This window comes from Grampus griseus, assembly GCF_964374135.1.
Source record: "Grampus griseus genome assembly, chromosome: 18".
In the NCBI taxonomy this organism is placed as follows: Eukaryota; Metazoa; Chordata; class Mammalia; order Artiodactyla; family Delphinidae; genus Grampus; species Grampus griseus.
This window is the reverse complement of record NC_139012.1, coordinates 27,178,285-27,197,814: the sequence shown is the minus strand read 5'-3', so window position 1 is coordinate 27,197,814 and position 19,530 is coordinate 27,178,285. Positions and strand designations below refer to the sequence as shown.

At 38.3% G+C, this 19,530-nt stretch overlaps 1 protein-coding gene across 1 annotated transcript in view; it reads right to left on the bottom strand.

Annotated features, from left to right (window-relative positions):
* The window catches only part of OBI1 (ORC ubiquitin ligase 1), a 45,985-nt gene extending 26,822 nt beyond the window's left edge, over positions 1-19,163 (bottom strand). Inside the window, exons 1-4 of the mRNA XM_082675691.1 lie at positions 19,058-19,163; positions 9,529-9,664; positions 7,042-7,133; positions 4,356-4,604 (exon numbers count right to left, since the gene is read on the bottom strand). Coding sequence (XP_082531817.1) covers positions 4,356-4,604; positions 7,042-7,133; positions 9,529-9,664; positions 19,058-19,129 — 549 coding nt within the window. The 5' untranslated portion in view covers positions 19,130-19,163. The remainder of the gene's footprint in view (positions 1-4,355; positions 4,605-7,041; positions 7,134-9,528; positions 9,665-19,057) is intronic.
* Between the last annotated feature and the right edge of the window lie 367 nt (positions 19,164-19,530).

Here is a 19,530-nt window from a genome sequence, read left to right as displayed (position 1 = left end):
CAACAAAAAAAAGTCCAGGACCAGATGGCTTCACAGGTGAATTCTACCAAACATTTAGAGAAGAGCTAACACTCATTCTTCTCAAACTCTTCCAAAAATTTACAGAGAAAGGAACACTCCCAAACTCATTCTATGAGGCCACCATCACCCTGATACCAAAACCAGATAAAGATATTACAAAGAGAGAAAATTACAGACCAATATCACTGATGAATATAGATGCAAAAATCCTCAACAAAATACTAGCAAACAGAATCCAGCAACACATTAAAAGGATCATACACCATGATCAGGTGGGATTTATCCCAGGGATGCAAGGATTCTTCAATATACACAAATCAATCAATGTGATACACCATATTAACAAATTGAAGAATAAAAACCAAATGATCATCTCAATAGATGCAGAAAAAGCTTTTGACAAAATTCAACACCAATTTATTATAAAAACCCTCCAGAAAGTGGCCATAGAGGGAACCTACCTGAACATAATAAAGGCCATACACGACAAAACCACAGCAAACACCATTCTCAATGGTGAAAAACTGAAAGCATTTCCTCTAAGATCCGGGACAAGACAAGGATGTCCACTCTCACCACTATTATTCAACATAGCTTTGGAAGTTCTAGCCATGGCAATCAGAGAAGAAAAAGAAATAAAAGGAATACAAATTGGAAAAGAAGAAGTAAAACTGTCACTGTTTGCAGATGACATGATACTATACACAGAGAATCCTAAAGATGCCACCAGAAAACTACTAAAACTAATCAATGAATTTGGTAAAGTAGCAGGATACAAAATTAATGCACAGAAATCTCTTGTATTCCTATACACTAATGATGAAAAATCTGAAAGAGAAATTAAGAAAACACTCCCTTTTACCATTGCAACAAAAAGAAGAAAATACCTAAGAATAAACCTACTGAGGGAGACAAAAGACCTGTACGCAGAAAACTATAAGACACTGATGAAAGAAATTAAAGATGATACCAACAGGTGGAGAGATATACCATGTTCTTGGATTGGAAGAATCAATATTGTGAAGATGACTATAGTATTCAAAGCAACCTACAGATTCAATGCAATCCTTATCAAATTACCAATGCATTTTTTACGGAACTAGAACAAAAGATCTTAAAATTTGTATGGAGACACAAAAGACCCCAAATAGCCAAAGCAGGTTTGAGGGGAAAAAACTGAGCTGGAGGAATCAGACTCCCCGACTTCAGGTTATACTACAATGCTACAGTAATCAAGACAATACGGTACTGGCACAAAAACAGAAGTACAGATCAATGGAACAAGATAGAAAGGCCAGAGGTAAACCCAGGCACCTATGGTCAACTAATCTATGACAAAGGAGGCAAGGATTTACAATGGAGAAAAGACAGTCTCTTCAATAAGTGGTGCTGGGAAAACTGGACAGCTACATGTAAAAGAATGAAATTAGAACACTCCCTAAGACCATATACAAAAATAAACTCAAAATGGATTCGAGACCTAAATGTAAGACCGGACACTATAAAACCCTTAGAGGAAATCATAGGAAGAACACTCTCACATAAATCACAGCAAGATCTTTTTTGATCCACCTCCTAGAGCAATGGAAATAAAAACAAAAGTAAACAAATGGGACCTAATGAAACTTAAAAGCTTTTGCACAGCAAAGGAAACCATAAACAAGACAAAAAGACAACCCTCAAAATGGGAGAAAGTATTTGCAAATGAATCAATGGACAAAGGATTAATCTCCAAAATATATAAACAGCTGATGCAGCTCAATATTAAAGAAACAAACAACCCAATCCAAAAATGGGCAGAAGACCTAAATAGACATTTCTCCAAAGAAGACATACAGATGGCCAAGAGGCACATGAAAAGCTGCTCAACATTACTAATTATTTGAGAAATGCAAATCAAAACTACAATGAGGTATCACCTCACACCGGTTAGAATGGGCATCATCAGAAATCTACAAACAACAAATGCTGGAGAGGGTGTGGAGAAAGGGAACCCTCTTGCACTGTTGGTGGGAATGTAAATTGATACAGCCACTATGGAGAACAGTATGGATGTTCCTTAAAAAACTAAAAATAGAATTACCATATGACCCAGCAATCCCACTACTGGGTATTTACCCAGAGAACACCATAATTCAAAAGGACACATGCACCCCAATGTTCACTGCAGCACTATTTACAATAGCCAAGTCATGGAAGCAATCTAAATGCCCATCGACAGACGAATGGATAAAGAAGATGTGGTACATATATACAATGGAATATTACTCAGCCATAAAAAGGAATGAAACTGGGTCTTTTGTAGAGACGTGGAGGGATCTAGAGACTGTCATACAGAATGAAGTAAGTCAGAAAGAGAAAAACAAATATCGTATATTAATGCATATATGTGGAACCTAGAAAAATGGTACAGATCAACCGGTTTGCAGGGCAGAAATTGAGACACAGATGTAGAGAACAAATGTATAGACACCAAGGGGGGAAAGTGGCAGGGCATGGTGGTGGGGGTGTGATGAATTGGGTGATTGGGATTGACATATATACACTGATGTGTATAAAATGGATGACTAATAAGAACCTGCTGTATAAAAAAATAAGATACAATCCAAAACTTCAAAGAAAAAAAGAAAAAAAGTCCATTTCACTCATTCTAGGTATTCCTTTATTCTGAATGTTTAGTACTCCTATATTTGATTTACAGTATGTTGTTATTTTGTACTTTACATTCAAGTTTTGCCTCTGCATTTTAAAATTTATTTATGTCCCAGCTTATTGCCTAATTCTACCTAATATCTTCACTGGGCATCCAAAATGGGCTTATTAAATATCCCAGATAATTGTGAGGTCTCAGGGTAGCTCTGGGTGTTGAATTTAACACGTGACCTTTAAAAGAACAAAGAAAAACTGTATTTTATGTAGCTCTCTTTTACATACATCTCTTATACCACTCTTTTTTTTTCCCTATACCACTCTTATAAGCCCAGAGTAAAGTTTTCATACACATCTTCATGCTCTAAGAAACATTTATTACCAAAAATTTAAATGCAATTCAATAACTATAAAAGAGACCCTATAGAACTTACTGATGGTTCAGGAAGAAGAAAAGTTACAGGGGACATGGCTGATAGATAAATACTGTGACTTCCCAGCTGTATTTCCTTTTCATGTCCTCTTCTCTTCTTAGACAAAATGCTAATAATGTTGGCTACCGAAAACCAAAGAAATTACACACTTCCCCTAAACTTGTAACAAACTCAGTGCAATTATGTCCGTAGTTTCTTTTTTCTCTAAAAGCACTAAGTTCCCTTCTTTGTCTCATCGTGGCCTTTTCTAAGCCTAAATGGCATTTATTTTACACATGGGTATGACTTAGTATTCACACTAAGCTGCAGATACTTCTCTGCTACTTAACCTCACTGAAGATCAGTATGTGGTAGCACATCTTTAAAATATCATATGGAGCATTAATGATTTCAGGAGGCAGGATTTAGTAATTCAGCACAGTAACAGTATTTTAAGAGAATGCACATAGGCTGAATGGGTGGTTGTGGACCTGGATACCACAAAACCATCTCTATTCAGCACAAGACTCCACTGTGGATAAACCTGAAGTCAAGCTAAAGGCTAGTCCCTTTGGCCAGCAAAGCTCTACAGCACTTGATTATTACCTCTAGTGCTGATAGCATGGATCTCATCTCCTTTCCTAGACTGGAAAATCCTAGAGGTTTGTCCTTTTCACCTATGCTTTCTTTATCTTGTTGTATGGATGGAAGAATAATTGAAAAAAATGAACCTGCCTCATAAGCCAAACATTCTCTTTCATGGAGTAGTCTAAAGCAGCTACTCACAGCTCTCTTGGAAGCAGTCATTAAATATTTAACTATTTACAATATTAAAAAAATCAGAGAATGGTAGTGCTAGAAAAGATATGGTCTAAACCTTTCATTTTATAGGTAGGGAAATGGACAGGTGTTTGTCTTTATGCATACAGGGTAGTCACTAACATAAGCTTAAAAAACAAAATTAAGCCAAACCACAATGAGAGGAATAGAAATACATCCTTTAAATTGATGTCACTCTTCCACAAGAAGATGCAAATTCATATAGAGGCACTACAGAGTCTCCAATTATAGTCACAAATGGAACCACCTGATATTTCTTGGCAGCTAATAACACTTAAGGAGAAAAAGTTTTCCTATTTCTTATAAATGCTCATCCAGGGATTTCTGTCCTTTCCCCCCAAATCATCTAATGATGACTCAAAATAATATGGTGACTTATACTTTTGAAGGTACTTAAAATACTACAGAATTTTAAAAACAACCACAACTTACCTCCTTCAACTTTTCCACATCATCTTTCACTTTTTCGTAGATTTCACTAGCTGTTCTAAGTTTTTTCTTCCACTCTGCTACAGTTTCTGGGTCAATTTTACTTGGATTATCTGCAACTGGATGTTTGTCTTCATTTTGGTTGCCCTGCATCAAGGTTAAAGGATCCAGAATAGTCTTGATCTGTGACTCCAAGCTGAGATTTTTACTCTTAAGGTCTTCTACCTCTTTCTGTAGACAATCTATTTCATCCTGAAAAAGCATTGCACAGCCATCAGGTAGACAGAGACACTAAACACATACATATGCTAGAGTGAGGCCAATGTGCTTTTAAATTTTATACTCAAAATTCTGTAGATACATAGATTCTTTATGCATCAGAAAAGCTCTGCAGACAGAAAGTCACATATAGTTGAAACTCTCAAAATGAATTTTGACTCTGATAAAAATAGGCATTCCCGGGCTTCCCTGGTGGCGCAGTGGTTGAGAATCTGCCTGCTAATGCAGGGGACACAGGTTCGAGCCCTGGTCTGGGAGGATCCCACATGCCGCGGAGCAACTAGGCCCGTGAGCCACAACTACTGAGCCTGTGCTTCTGGAGCCTGTGCTCTGCAACAAGAGAGGCCGCGATAGTGAGAGGCCCGCGCACCGCAATGGAGTGGCCCCCCGCTTGCCACAACTAGAGAAAGCCCTCACACAGAAATGAAGATCCAACACAGCAAAAATAAATAAAACTCCTACCCCCAACGTCTTCTTTAAAAAAAAAAAAAAAAAGGCATTTCCATTGCTTTTATTTTAATTCAATGATAGTTTGTGATTTAAAAAAATTAAAATGTCGAATCTTTGATTCTATTTTAGATATCCATAAAACACGAAAAGGCACATGAATTCAACAAGGAAGTAGATTCCTCAGAAGAAAATTCTGAGGCATGTTTAATTGCTTTACTGAGGGGAATTTAAAAATACAGTTTTGATCAAGATTTATAGTTTTGTTTGATGTCTATATTTTTGCTTCTATATTTGAAGTAGGAGTAAAACCACATACCATGTCCTTTCATTTTCCACTTCAGAATAGTACCTGTAGTTAATTTTTAACTCTTCTACATTCTGGATCTTTAATTACTGCTAAGACTATTCCAAGTATTAGTTTTCCCCATGTGGAACTGCTTGCTACCTTAAATCCAGTAACTAAACATTTGGGGTTAGAACTCTTTTCTGTGATACAATTTATTCATCTATAATGGATATTTCATCTTAAACTAAGATTGTCAGAAATTTTGTTGTTAGAAAATAAACGTCAATATGCCAGTGATCTTCTAAAGGATTAATTTGATTAGCATCTAAGTGTGATAAATATTAAGTAAATAAGAATACGTTTCAGAGCTAACACAGATAGTGCTATTTACTATTTTAAATTACAATACATTTCAAGTTAAATAGCATTATAAAATGAGAAAATCACTTTACTTGTTTGAATTAATATATTAATGAATAAACAAATATAAACAGGAAAACATATGAATGAACATTTATTCATTTATTTATGTCCTACTTTATTTCAAAAAATTTTTAAAGCAGCTGAAGCAGTTTCCATTTACATAGTATAACTTAAAGATATTTTGTGTCAAAGGAAGAGAGCAATAATATCCCTCATTTAGTCGATATAAAATGACAACTGGGCCTAATGTTTATTCAAAAGTATATATATTCCATTAACATGAAGCTAATTTAGAAAAAATTCCATCACCATGTCAAATCACCTTCACAGGAAGAAAACCACTGCATAATCTCACATATATGTGGAATCTAAAAGAGTCAAATACATAGAAGCAGAGTTAAACAGTGGTTACCAAGCGTGCAAGGTGGGGGAAATGGAGAGGTGGGAGAAATAGGGAGCTGGTTCAAGGTGTGCTAAGTTGCAGTTATACAGGATAGAGATAGTCTAGAGATCTACTGTATAACATGATGACTATAGTTAATAATACTGTACTGTATACTGGAAATCTGCGAAGAGAATAGATTTCAGGTACGCTCACCCCACACACAAAGTAATTATGTGAGGAGACAGCTATGTTAATTAGCTTGATTGATGTAATCACTTCACCATGTATATGTATATCAAAACATGTTATATACCTTAAATATACACAATTTTTATTTAAAAAAAAAACCCACTGTTTTACATGGGGAAAAAAAAAAGAATTAGGAAATAGCATATCTCACACCAAAATCTCTTTGCTGGTAGCTCACATAAGTATATTTTCTTTACCAGAACTGATCAGACTTATAATTAGCAGTGAATTTATAGGTAGAAACAAAAACAGAATGACGGTTATAGTCCCTGTTTGCCAGACCATTCACAATGCCTTGTGGGGGCTGGAAGACTGACTTTTACAAGGGAGTTTCCTTTATCTCCCACCTCTTGAGGGAATAACTTACAAAACAATGTTTCTGTTGAGGACAAATTTAAAATTAAAAGAAAGAAAAAACCGAAATGTTTCCATCTGTTCCCTTCCACTATTTGAAATAGGAAAGGGAAAAAGAAAAAATTTATCAAATAAGATATTTTTAAACTGGCATTTAAAATAAGATTTCATTAGATGCTTACTCTAAGAAGTCCAGGGACTGATAGCTCAGTTTTACCTTGAATTCAATGCTGTCATCATTTAACATTTTAATTATTATTTACCTCATATTCTTTGTGGAGTAATTCAAGTCTAGTTTTTCGAAGGTGCTTCCTGACTGTATGGCTCAGTATAGGTTCACTTTCACTTGTTCCTCCTATAGGGAAAAAAAAAGCTAACTTTTCATTCTGATTTGGGTAGAATGACAATTAAAATGAACTCTTTTCTTATTGTTCTATATAGTTCTCTAGCTTAATTTCTACCCTTTTCCTTATAACCACGTGGGCTGCCTAGGCCTCTTCTGTACTTTAATCCTGAGAAAAGATAAATAACACCGTAAGAAATACCTTCAGTAAAATATCATGTTTTGTTTACTTACCTATGTATCTTATTATATTAAACTCAATGAAGGCAAAGGCTATATTTTATTAATGATCACATTTGGACGACTGCAAATTTTGAGTACCAGACAACTGTTAATGATAAAATCAATGATTATATTTACAGCTAACCAATAAGTTGTATAAATATTATCAATATTATCTGTACATGATATAATTATCAAATACATATTATTATCTGTATATATCACATATGATACATATATTATGATATATATTATTATAACCAATGTATTCATTCAAACATATGTGGTTACACAACTGAAAAGATTAATGTGTCTTTTCACTGATTCTAACAACCCAGTTGCGATCGATTATAAATCACAGCACTAATTGTATGCCCATAATAACTCACACAAACACACTCAAAATGTTTTCTTCCTGAGAGCTCTTCACTTATGCTGTGGTTACCTTCTTTGTACTTCTCAGCATCATGATAGCAAAGGCATATACAGATATTCTTTTCAGGATGTTCTATCCAAATGGCAGGATGGATGAACCATTTTACTTGAGAGAATTTACGAAATATCACTTACATATGAATGAATAAAGGAGGGAGAAGGGATGTGAAAAGAAGCTGGGGAAAAAACATTCGCATTATTTTAATCAACAAAACTCATATTCCGCAAGGAAAGACCTGACTCCTGGTAAAGGTCAGTGCAGGTAGAAAAGTAGAGGCTAAGGTTAACACTCCAGTTTCCAGCACAGCAGAGAAATATTCCTCTATCAGACTCCATCCAGGTACTCAAGAAAGAAACCTTGGAGCCAGCTCCGACTCCCCTTTCAGATCACCTAGTTCCAAAGTTCCACTGGTTGTTCTTTTGTTCCAGCATATATACCTTCCTTTCCATTATAAAAATTTTAGTTAAGTCCATTTTGCCTAACTTGGGACTATGACAATGACTTCTTAAGTTTTCTGAAAGGTTTTTTTCTATGATTCATGCTATCATGAATTCACTTTCAATTTTTCCTAAAGCAAAACCAAATAAAAATCATTTAATTTTAACAATCTAAGAGAAATAACACTAAAAAAGCTCTTTAAATGCTTTATTTTTCAAGAATCTTCTAGTTCAAGTTTTATCCCCCTCTTACCTACACTACTGTAGCACTGAATGTTCTTTTTTATTCCCTTAATCCAGAATCACACTCTCCTTCACCTGGGCAAGCGCGTCCAACCTGACCTACTCACGCCCCGTTTCTCCCCTGGAGCCCAGCCTGCACACATCCCCTGAGTGATACTCCTTACACACATTTTGGGTTGTGCCATCCCCTTGCTCAGACCATCATGCCCACCTCGCCCTTCTCACCCACACAGCAGTTCCCGGATTTAGTCTGTCACTCAAGATGCTCTGCTCTAATACACTACCAAATGTAAAATAGCTAGCGGGAAGCAGCCGCACAGTGCAGGGAGATCAGCTCCGTGATTTCCCTCCCTTCCACCTAGAGGGGTGGGATAGGGAGGGTGGGAGGGAGGGAGATGCAAGAGGGAAGAGATATGGGGACATATGTATATGTATAGCTGATTCACTTTGTTATAAAGCAGAAACTGACACGCCATTGTAAAGCAATTATACACCAATAAAGATGTTAAAAAAATAAAAATAGAGTCTCATTTTACATTTTCAGTCTTACTTCAACAGTCAGACCCAAACTAGACTACTGATCATTTCCAAAAACATGCCTTACTTTACTACTTCTAAACTGTAGTGCATGCTATTCCCCCTGCATGAAACGCCCTCCCTCATCTTTACCATTTGAAAACGTATCCATCCTTAAATCTCCATCTTAAAGGCCACCTGTGTCATGGATCCCTTCTCAATGTTCCTAGCTGAACTTCCCTGTTTAAACTCTGTGGACCTTTCTGTTTGTTTGTTTTTGGCTGTTAGCATCTGCTGCTTTAAACCATTAATATTTTGGTCCACATGCACAGCCTCTACCAGAACGAAAGTTCCAGGAGGCTCTGAGACTTCTCATGGTGCTTTGTGCTCCTCAATTGCTCCACTTACAGATTATGCCAAATGACCAATCCATCCAGTAGGATATTGGCAAAATAACATCACTGAAAATTGTCTATTTCAGTCTTCCTCCAAATAGACACTATTTAAGATTGTTTCAAATCTATTTCTATATGTTTATAAAATAGACCCTTACCAATAATCTCTTTGCAAGGATTTTCAGGAGTGATGGGGACTCTGCAGGCTGGACATTGGCTATTATTCTTCAACCACAAATCGATACAAATTGAACAAAATACATGGTTGTTGACGCATATAACAGGCTGGCGTACCTTTGAAAAAAGAAACATTACTTTTAGTACAGGGCAACAGTCGTAATGAGAATCTCAATAGTTTTAGCTTAGAGCAAATCTCTTCTCTAGAGTACAGAAGTAGGTGCTTTAAGAGGAAGTATAATATCTAGGATTCATAAAAACGCTGCTTGTGCTACCACATTGTTTCTTACACATGTATAATACAGATACTAGCTTAGATATCTGGTCATAGAGACTGAAACTTTGAACACATCATGAAATGGTTTTATTTTGTTCCAAACCACACTTATTGCCAAAAATAAAATGCATTTTGTTCCACTGAGGCTGGGGCAATTTTCCTTCAACTATTCTATTTTTGGATCACGAAATGTCAGAATTAGAAGGTTCTTTAAAGATTATTTAGTCCAATCACCCATATGACATTCAAGACTTGAAATCCTTCCCTCAAGTCATTCTACTATATTACAGAGCAATAGCAATCAACAATTTAGCACTGATTCTTACTAGAAAGTCCCCGAAACCAGAGGCATGAAAGCTACAACAATCCTAAAAGACATGACATATGCTCTTGTGGTTTACAATCTAAATAGCAAACAATGCTGACAGAAATACTTAAATACACCAAATATACAAATCTTTGACTCAGTGTAATCAAATAACAATACTTTACATTTATATTGTCTTATATTTTACAATAGGCTTTCCATGCATTCTCTCTCTCTCAATAACCCTGTGAGATAAACAGTAAATATACTTTACTAATAAGGAAACCAAGGTGTGAAGATATTAGGTGGCCTGCTCAGGGTTAACGATGTAGGTGTTCTGACTGTGTAGCTGTTTTATCAGAGGGAAAATAGAAGAGAAGCTGTTTTAGTTTTCTACTTATTTGTTTACATATTTATTGTAAATTTATATTTATCTCCCCTTTTAGACTGGAAACTCTGTAAGAGCAAGAACTTCTTTCGTCTCATTCATTTCTGAATCCCTGGTACCTAGAAAATAGGTTAGTACACAGTAGGTACGCAATAAAGTCTTGTTGAATGAAGTAATTGCTATTAGGACAGTACTTAAAATTCAATTTATTGGGGAACTTGTCAGAGGGAATAGGCAATTCTTTCACATTTTGTTGTAAAGAAGAGAGCATAAAAATATGGCCAGCGTAAGAAATGATAACAGGAACGACACAGTAAAAAGGGGATATTAATTAATGATGGAGGAAGAGGGGGAGGGATTAAGAGCCATAGATAGCAAAGTCCCTAAGAAGTCAAGAGGGGAATGATATCCAAAGCACAAGGGGGCAGATTTTGGCTTATATGGAGTGAGGATCTGTCTTCCATTTTAACAAAAGGGAAAACCGAGGGTACAAGAACAAATACAAAGTGGATGGAAGATCTGTTGATGGAAAGATGAGGGAACTCATGTTCCAACTGCTTATTGTTTGTGATTAAATATGAGGTGAGGTTACTAGCTGCAAGTGAGAAGAAGGAGGGAATATCGACTTGAGAAAATAGGAGAATAAAGCAGTTGTTTTGAAAGGTAAGAAAGTAAATTTATTAGGGTTATGTACAGAGCTGGATTGCCAAACACTGTTGAGTATGTGAATGGAAGCAAACTGATAGAGTCAACCAATGGATCTTGAAAAGCCTGAAGTAATACTGGAAGAGTAGGTATGATGAGAAGAGGAACAGATGCTCATAGTCAAAGCACAGGAGGCGGTACAGCTGCTTTCCCTAATGTTTTGTCCTGGGACACCTTACCTGACAAAGTTCTATTTTCTCTCTCAATCTCATGTATCACATAGTGTTAACATGTTTTCTATGGTAACAGTTCCTGAGAATCCTCTGTAACTGGACCTTAGTAAGTGGCAGAGCTTAGGCTTCTAGAGACAAACCTGGGGCTGACTTCAGCTCTGCTACTTATTGAACTGTTTGACCTTGGGTTAACCCTTTAGTTACAGTGGCATCTGTTTCCTCTTCTGAAAACTATGGTTTAACCTAGTAAACTTTTCATTCAGATGTTGCTTAAGATGTAATAATATAAAGATGTAAGCACAGAGACTTCCACATAGCAATCCCTGGGGAGGGGAGGGGAAAGCAGAAAAGGACTATATCCACATGCCCAGGAGTCAACTCCATGTAGGCATCTTAAAGCTGCCCCAACCATAACATGTCCAAAGCCAAACCTGGCCTCCACACACTCACTCCCCATCCTGCGCTTCTTGTCTAAGTTACTGGCACCACCACCTCACCACTCAGGCTAGAATACTGAGAGCTGTCTCTGACTCACCGTTTTTATTTATCCTCACCATCCAATCAATCATCAAATGCTGGTATCATATATCAGTCTAGGAAGCCAGAGATTTTAAGATATACCCATATTTTATTTACCACTAAGAAAAAAGGAAGAATGAAAAATGCTGCCAATTACAACTGCAAGATGCTACCGCTTGTAAAATAGAACCAGATTTCAGAGATGTTATAACGTGGGAAAGAAAGTATATCCCAGAATAGTCAAAATGTGGCAAACCTACCTCTAAATGTTCTTTTACTTATCATCTATCACTTCTTTTCCATCTTCACCTCAATGACTTCAGGTTCTCATTCTCTTAGCCCAATCTATTGCAATGACCTCCTCCCAAGCTTCCTTGCTTCCACATGTTCACTGCTGTCCACCTTTCATACTGATGCCAGAGCTAGCCATCTAAAATATGGAGCAGCAGCTTTCACTGCTCTCCTGCAAAACAACGTTTTTTTTCCCTGCTCATAGTTTTAAGTACAGCTTCCAAAGAACAATGTAATCTGGTTCTTAAATAGCCATCTTTGATCTGCTATTTCAATACTTGACAAAACCTATACTTCAACCACACAGATATACCCAATGTTCATCAAAAGGAATAAGAATAGAGTCTCCTTGTTTACTGGGCTCTCATTTTTTAGCTTAATATGTTCCACTGGCCTCCCAACTTCCCCAATCAAAATAAAATCCTTCCCATCTTTTAAGATGGAAATCAAAGGTTACCTCTTTTGTAAGGCCTTCACTAATCGTTTTTAGAATTAACTGGATCTTTGTCTGATTCTTATAAGGGCACTTCTTATACATTGATTTAATGTTCACTGGCCTTGGAAAATTGTTTACACCCTGCCTTCCCTATTAGATTTCAGGCTCCCTGGGGGCAGGGGCACTATCCTGTTCATCTTTATGTCCACCTACAACACTTATACAATGTATACTCTAAGATTAATATAAGTGAATTTTGATGTATTAAAACAAAAGGCTGAGATAATGCTGCTAAAAGCATCTCAAGAAGCAAAAGGTCAATGGCCACTGCCAAATTCTGAAAAAGTGAAAGTTTAACCTTTCCATTTAATCTGCCAGAATGATACAGAAGAACAACCACAGGCAGACTACTTGGCTCTGTCTGCTAACAGCCACTGGCAATGTCACCCAAAGGAGAATCATTTTCACTGTTCAATACCTGGTATTATCATTGTCATTGTGTTGGATTTTGAAACAGTTGACTAATTCATTTCTTTGGACCATGTACTTATCAGATGATGATTTCTAGACAATGGTTTAAATTTACTTAGGAGAACAGAAACCTATAAAGGAGAAAGAACTACTAAAACAAATTACTCGTTATTTATTTGACCATAACCTACAGAAGCAAAATACAAAGAATCTAGCCCTCCTTCAATTCCTGTCCACCATTTCCTCTGCCCAGATCCTGCTATATACAACACCAAAACACATACACAAATAATTTTCTTTAATAAGAACTTCTCAAGATACAGAAATAGTCATAATTTGCCTATGTTATTAGACTTTATATCCAATTTACTCTCAAATGAGATCTGTGGCAATAACACAGTAAGCACTCTTACAAAATAAAAATGCAAGAAGACAATGGCAAAGCTAAGTGGCACGTACAATTCCAAACTCATGTGGAGTAAGCATGCTGAGGTGATATCCTAGGGTAATGCCCCACGAGGCTGGTGAGGAGAGGAAGAGAAGACAAAGCAAGGGATGAAAAGTGGGCTCTCCTCTCTGCAATGGGCCCAAGGAAGCAGTCCTAAGTATAAAAAACATTAACCCTATAATATATAATTCTACTATGTAGTTTCTTTTATCTGAAGATGTTTCAGTTTTAAGAGACTTTACCACAAAAACCCCTTTCATAAAAAGCAAACGTACCTGGGAGGAGTCATGCCTAAAGGTGTTGTCCATTAATATCCATTCTAGACTTACCTAATAGGAGTTATATGTTGGTTTAGGGCAGGGTCTGTCAACTTTGACACTACTGACATTTTGGAACAAAAAGTTTTTGTTGTGGGAGGCTGTCCTGTATATTGTAGGATGTTTAGCTAGCAGCATCCCTGGCCTCTATCCACTAGATATGAGTAGCACCCCCAAAGACAATCAGAAATAGACATTGCTAAATGTCTCTGTGGAACGAAATGTACTCCCATCCCATTGAGAACCACTGGGCTGGGATACTCACATGAATTTCCCTAACAACCTAATGGGGTTGATAGTATCAAATTCATTTTCAGCTGTAGAAACTGAGACTCAAGGAAATAATGATACAGGTTCTAAGTGGCAGAGTCAGCATTCAACCACCATTACACATGCAAACTGAATGATCTTTCAACTAAGAAATAGTTCTTTCTTCCTTAGAGCAGGTTTAGTAAATAATAATCTGGAAGTAAGAAATAGAAGACACATGTCTGAAAGTATCAAGACACCAGGATCAGTAGGGACTGCAGCAAAGAGGTACTGTACTGATGGAGGTGGCTGGAGGGAAAAGGCAGTAGATAAACTTTACCAACTGGCCTGGCAATTACACTTACAATCAACTTCTCTGCTCTTGTCACCTTTACTAGAGACTAGAGCTAATCCTTCTTCTCCGAAGAATATCCTTCTGGCACCTATGTCAAAATTTTATGGGTTTCACTAGTGGAGACCTAGAAAGACTGGAAAACAAAGCTGAGGTAGAAATGATTGTAGTAGGGGCCCGCCTATTCAACCTTAGAAATTTGGAAACTTTTAAAAATAAAATTCCTGGATTGTTCTTGCTATGTTTCAAGAAATATTTGGCTCTGGGCCAGAGTTTAGGACCTAGAACTTTAAAACTGTGTGATCCCGAGAACTAAGTTATTATACTTAATGCCTATCGGTCTAAGTCCCCACTTCTGTCTACATAAAAAGAGAGATAATACATTTCCCCTCTCCCATCTTTATCCCTACCTAGAACGGCTTAAGGATAAACTGGAATCTTATTTGTGAAGTAAATATGTCAGCTATTATATGCCAACCTTGAAAATTATTAGGATATATCAACACTTTTTTGAGTTAATTTTTATTATACTCCATGTTAAGACACAACAGTGTTATACTTTTCTGAAAGTGTCTGCATTCTTCAAGCTTATTTTAATCTAGAAAAGAGAAAATGCAAAATTTATATACTCCACATGACTTTTTTTCAAAGCAAATTACCTGTGACAATTATGTACAAGGCTGGTTCTTAAATCTACTCTTGGGAACTGAGAGACAATCAGGACTCAAACATGGGCTCAGTGTACTGAGGTGGGTGGCTTGCTGGCTGATCAACAGCCCCTAATGAACACTGATTAATGAATTTAGTCAACCTAGAGTTAGGATGCTAAGTTGCTAAGGCTTTGTCTCTAGCTCTATCTTTGCAACATTTTAAATCAACTACATGTGTGGAAAGCAAAGCAAGAAGTCCTCCCTGAAAGAAGGGTTCTTTTCCACAGTGTTCCTAGTGGGAAAGAGTCCATGCTATTACTGGACATTTCAAGAGACGGACACTCCACATTCTAAGAAAGCTGATTTCATTTCTGATTATTTCAGCCAGAAAGCTTGCATCATATTACGTACAAATCTTAATATCGTGGAGCTACCCAAAGCTTGATTCCCTTCCAAATGAAAATACTTTATTTAATGATTTGCTATCATGTTCATTCACTCCAACACTATTCCATTCCATCTATATTCCAACCTCAATTTCAATTCCTTTCCAAATGATTTCAAATACTCTAGTTTATTTATATTTATCTTAAAGCATGGTGCCCCAAACTGGATTCATACTCAAGTGAGGAATAATTGGATATGATATATTAATGTTAAACAGCATTAGAAGCCTAGTTGCTTGGCACTTCTCTTGAGAACCTCCTCTGTCCTTTGATAAAACTAACTATGGGCCACATTTGGCTGTCACTCATGGCAAAACGCTGACTCGGCCAATAAAAGTATTACCTGCAACAGTTTCATTTCATAGCTTGAATCCTAATTGAAGAGATAAAAGCCTGGAATTATCTAGAGATAAACTGGTCTGTAGCATTCTGGCGGCAGGACCAAATGTCACTGAACAGATATCCTGGGCTAGATCATTTCTGTACTTTGGCCTGCTGGCCTATTACCCCAAGGCATGGAAAAAAATTAAAGAGGAATAGGCAAGAAAATGTTATATACAAATTGTCCCACAGGATGTACCCAACTTATTCAGGCCACATAGAGCTCTTACTTACAATACTGGCAAGGTTGCTAAACATTTTTGGGCAGAGAGAATCCACCTTTAAGACTGAGGTAGAGTCAGAGGTAGGAAATGCAAAATGTTTAAACTTTTCAATTTTAAGCACATTTGTATTCAAAAGACAGAGTATTAGCCACTTACATACTTGGACTATCTCCACTACTGCTCCCTCCCCCCCCCACCCCCGCATTCTTCCCCACCTCCACCCCCATTCCAATCAGCATCTACCTTATCTCTTCAGATTTAAGGTCTATACCACCCCTATCTTCTTTAAGTAATATGCAAGGTTTTCTTTTTTTACAGTAAACCTCTGAGAATAATGGCCCCTAATTCTGCAGAAAAATCAAAAATGAAGACTGCTAATTCTATATGGTACAAATGGTGAGGGCAGCAAAAGAATGATTATACAGAAGAGGGCTACTCAGGAAGGACCTTAAGGCAGATCTCAGAGGTGGCCGGAGATGCTGTGTGTCAGGGAGATGGAAGTAACATCAGGAACGCGCTGCTACTCCAGGCCATACCATCTCCAGTACCCCACAAATTCAGCTGTGTGTGGGAGGGTGAGAAGCACAAGCAGATCAGAATTGCTTCAACTATACAAAAGGCAACAGGGATAGGGAACCAGCTAAAACCTCTGGATGTACTGTGGCAATTTCCTGGACAAACAGGTCCCACTCTGTTGGGAATGTAAATCTTCACTGAGTGAGTGTACTGGTCTCATGAAGCAACTGGGAAGAACATTTACTGGGAAAGGCTGGCTTCCTCATTTTGAGGGTCTGCCTCAGTGTCCATAGTAAAGGTTAACATTTATTAAGTGCCAAACTTCATGCTAAGCACTGCATATGAATTACTTCATTTAATCCTCCCCAAAAGACAAGGATGAATGTTAATACTATTATCATTCCCATTGTACAGATAAGGAAACTGCTCTGAGGGAGGTTAAGTAATGTGTATAAGGTCGTATAACTATTAAGTGGAAGACCTAGATTAGAACTTAGTCTGAACACAGTACTCAGGGCCCTCAACCACTACGCCTTTCTGCCTCCACAGTAGACATAAACAAATGCCTATTTACAAATCATTAACCTTTAATTAATTAATCACATTTAATTCTAGAATACAGTTAACCAGTACATGGCAGAAAAAAGACACCAAAAGTGTCTGCTGTTATGCATGAGTTCAAGTGAGTTTTTAGGAAGTAACTTACTGAAGACACAAATGGTAACAGGTTCAAACGCTGGAGACTCTAAGCCTTAGTTTTCTTATTTGAAAAATGGGGAAATCAGCCCTATCTATCTCACAGCACTGGTGAGAGCGGTAAATGAAATAATTAAATGTATACAAAAGCATTCTGTAATCTGCAAAGCACTATATTCTATTAGCTATCAGTTTTGTTAAACACAGGAAGCATAGGTAGGCAAAATCAACCAGGCAAAACACATTTTCAACACAACTGCAAGAGACAGTCTATGAACTAAAGGAAACTAGATATAATGTGTACAACTACAACAAAGTGAAAATTATTTCCGAAGGTTATTTTATCAGCCCTTTACCAGGCTACTGTTGGGAGTAAATTCACTCAGAACTTAACTTGTGGGAACTTCAAGTCAGGAGCCAAATGTAGACTGTAGCAAATTGAAACATCTTCCCCTCCTCTCAGCTATGTATGCAGACAGTGGTAGCAAGTGCCAGCTCAAATAACCACCCTCCACAGGCCATCCTTGATCTCGCCAGTCAGAATGGATCAAGCCATCTCTATATCCTCTCACAGCACATCTGCTATTTCCTTGGCATTTCATTCTGATGGATATCATGAGTTATCAGTTTCTTCCAAGCCTGACTTCCTACTACTTCTTGAACTCAGGAAATTTACATAGACTTAAAGCAGATGATCAAATGATCATATTGGCTGACACTCAAATGTTTGCTCTATTAAGTTTGCATTTCTCAATCCTATGCCTGTGGCTACAGTTTCAGTGGGGGGGGGAGGGGCGGTAAACACACACACACACACACACACACACACACACACGCACAAACACACCACAAACGTAAAAACAATTCAGGGTGAGGAAAAAAAATCTCCCTTCTAGACCTACGTAGTAAAACAAAATGTTCTTCTTAAACAGAACGGGAGGCACAAACGGAAATGAAAGAGACAAATGCATTAGAACCTTCAAAACTCCGTTTCTAATTCTGAACTACTTTCTCCACCTAGTTTCACAAACACCTTAGGCACCTCTTGCATCACAAAAAGACGGTATTCTACCTCGTGACTGATCTGTTCTTGGAATTAACAACCGTATCTCTCATTCTAAACGTCATTCAGGGACACGTACTATTTATTTTTCTAATTCTGAACCCAGAGCAAAGGCCACTCCCAACGCCGGGCTAAGTAAAGGAAATGATCTTGGAAATGGAAAAGACTCTCCAACCAGCACTGGAGGCCCAAGAACAAAACACTCTAGTTTGTGCAGAGGACGAAGGAACCTTAGCGAGGCTCCCAGGAAACGTGTTTTCAGGCTTTGATGGGGATGCACAGGGGCGTAAATTGCTGGGATTCGTTTCTGACCAGGCCTCCTTCGACGCCGGAGTCGCCCGGGTGAGGCCGCCCTCCCTCCACACCCCAGACCGATGTCATCTTCCTCCGAAAGGCACAGAGATGACCACACGAATCGCGGCGCGCTCCCTCCGTCGCCCAGGACGTGGCCACCCCAGCCTAAGGAGAACGCGGGTCGGCGTCCTCAACCAGCCAGGTGCCTCGCGCCGCGTCCCCGCCACACACAGAGACCGGCCTCGGCTCTGGCGGGCCACTGCACACCCGACCCCGATTCGTAGCCGTGCCCGGAATCACCCATTACCTTCCCCAAGCAGATGTGGCACGTGATGGGCAGAGTGAGCGACAATGTAACGTTCTGCACGGTCTGAGCCATGGCAGCGTTCAGAATCCCGCCAACACGGAAGTCCCGCCGACCGCGGCTCCTAACAGCGACTGAGGCCGCGCGAGGCCGGCTACGGTGGCCCAGCAGGGCCACGCCGCGCCGGTCGAGGCAACGAAAATGCGCTTTCACAGCGCGCGGCTGCTAGAGCTGTTCCCTTCCTTCTTTCCTTGCTTTTCAGTTTGAAAAATACTCTCCCCGGTTCGGGAGCTACAGGATTCCTGAGAATGGGAAGGAAGGAGGTTTGCTACGGGCATCGAGGATCTTGAAAGTTTAAATGAAAGAGTAATGGTGGAGGGAGGAGAGGAAGATGGAGAAAGGCGATTTAAAATCCCAGGATCTTTCCTGGAGGGTGGGAAGGAGGGAAGAGTTTTCCACCTAAAGAGTAAACCCGA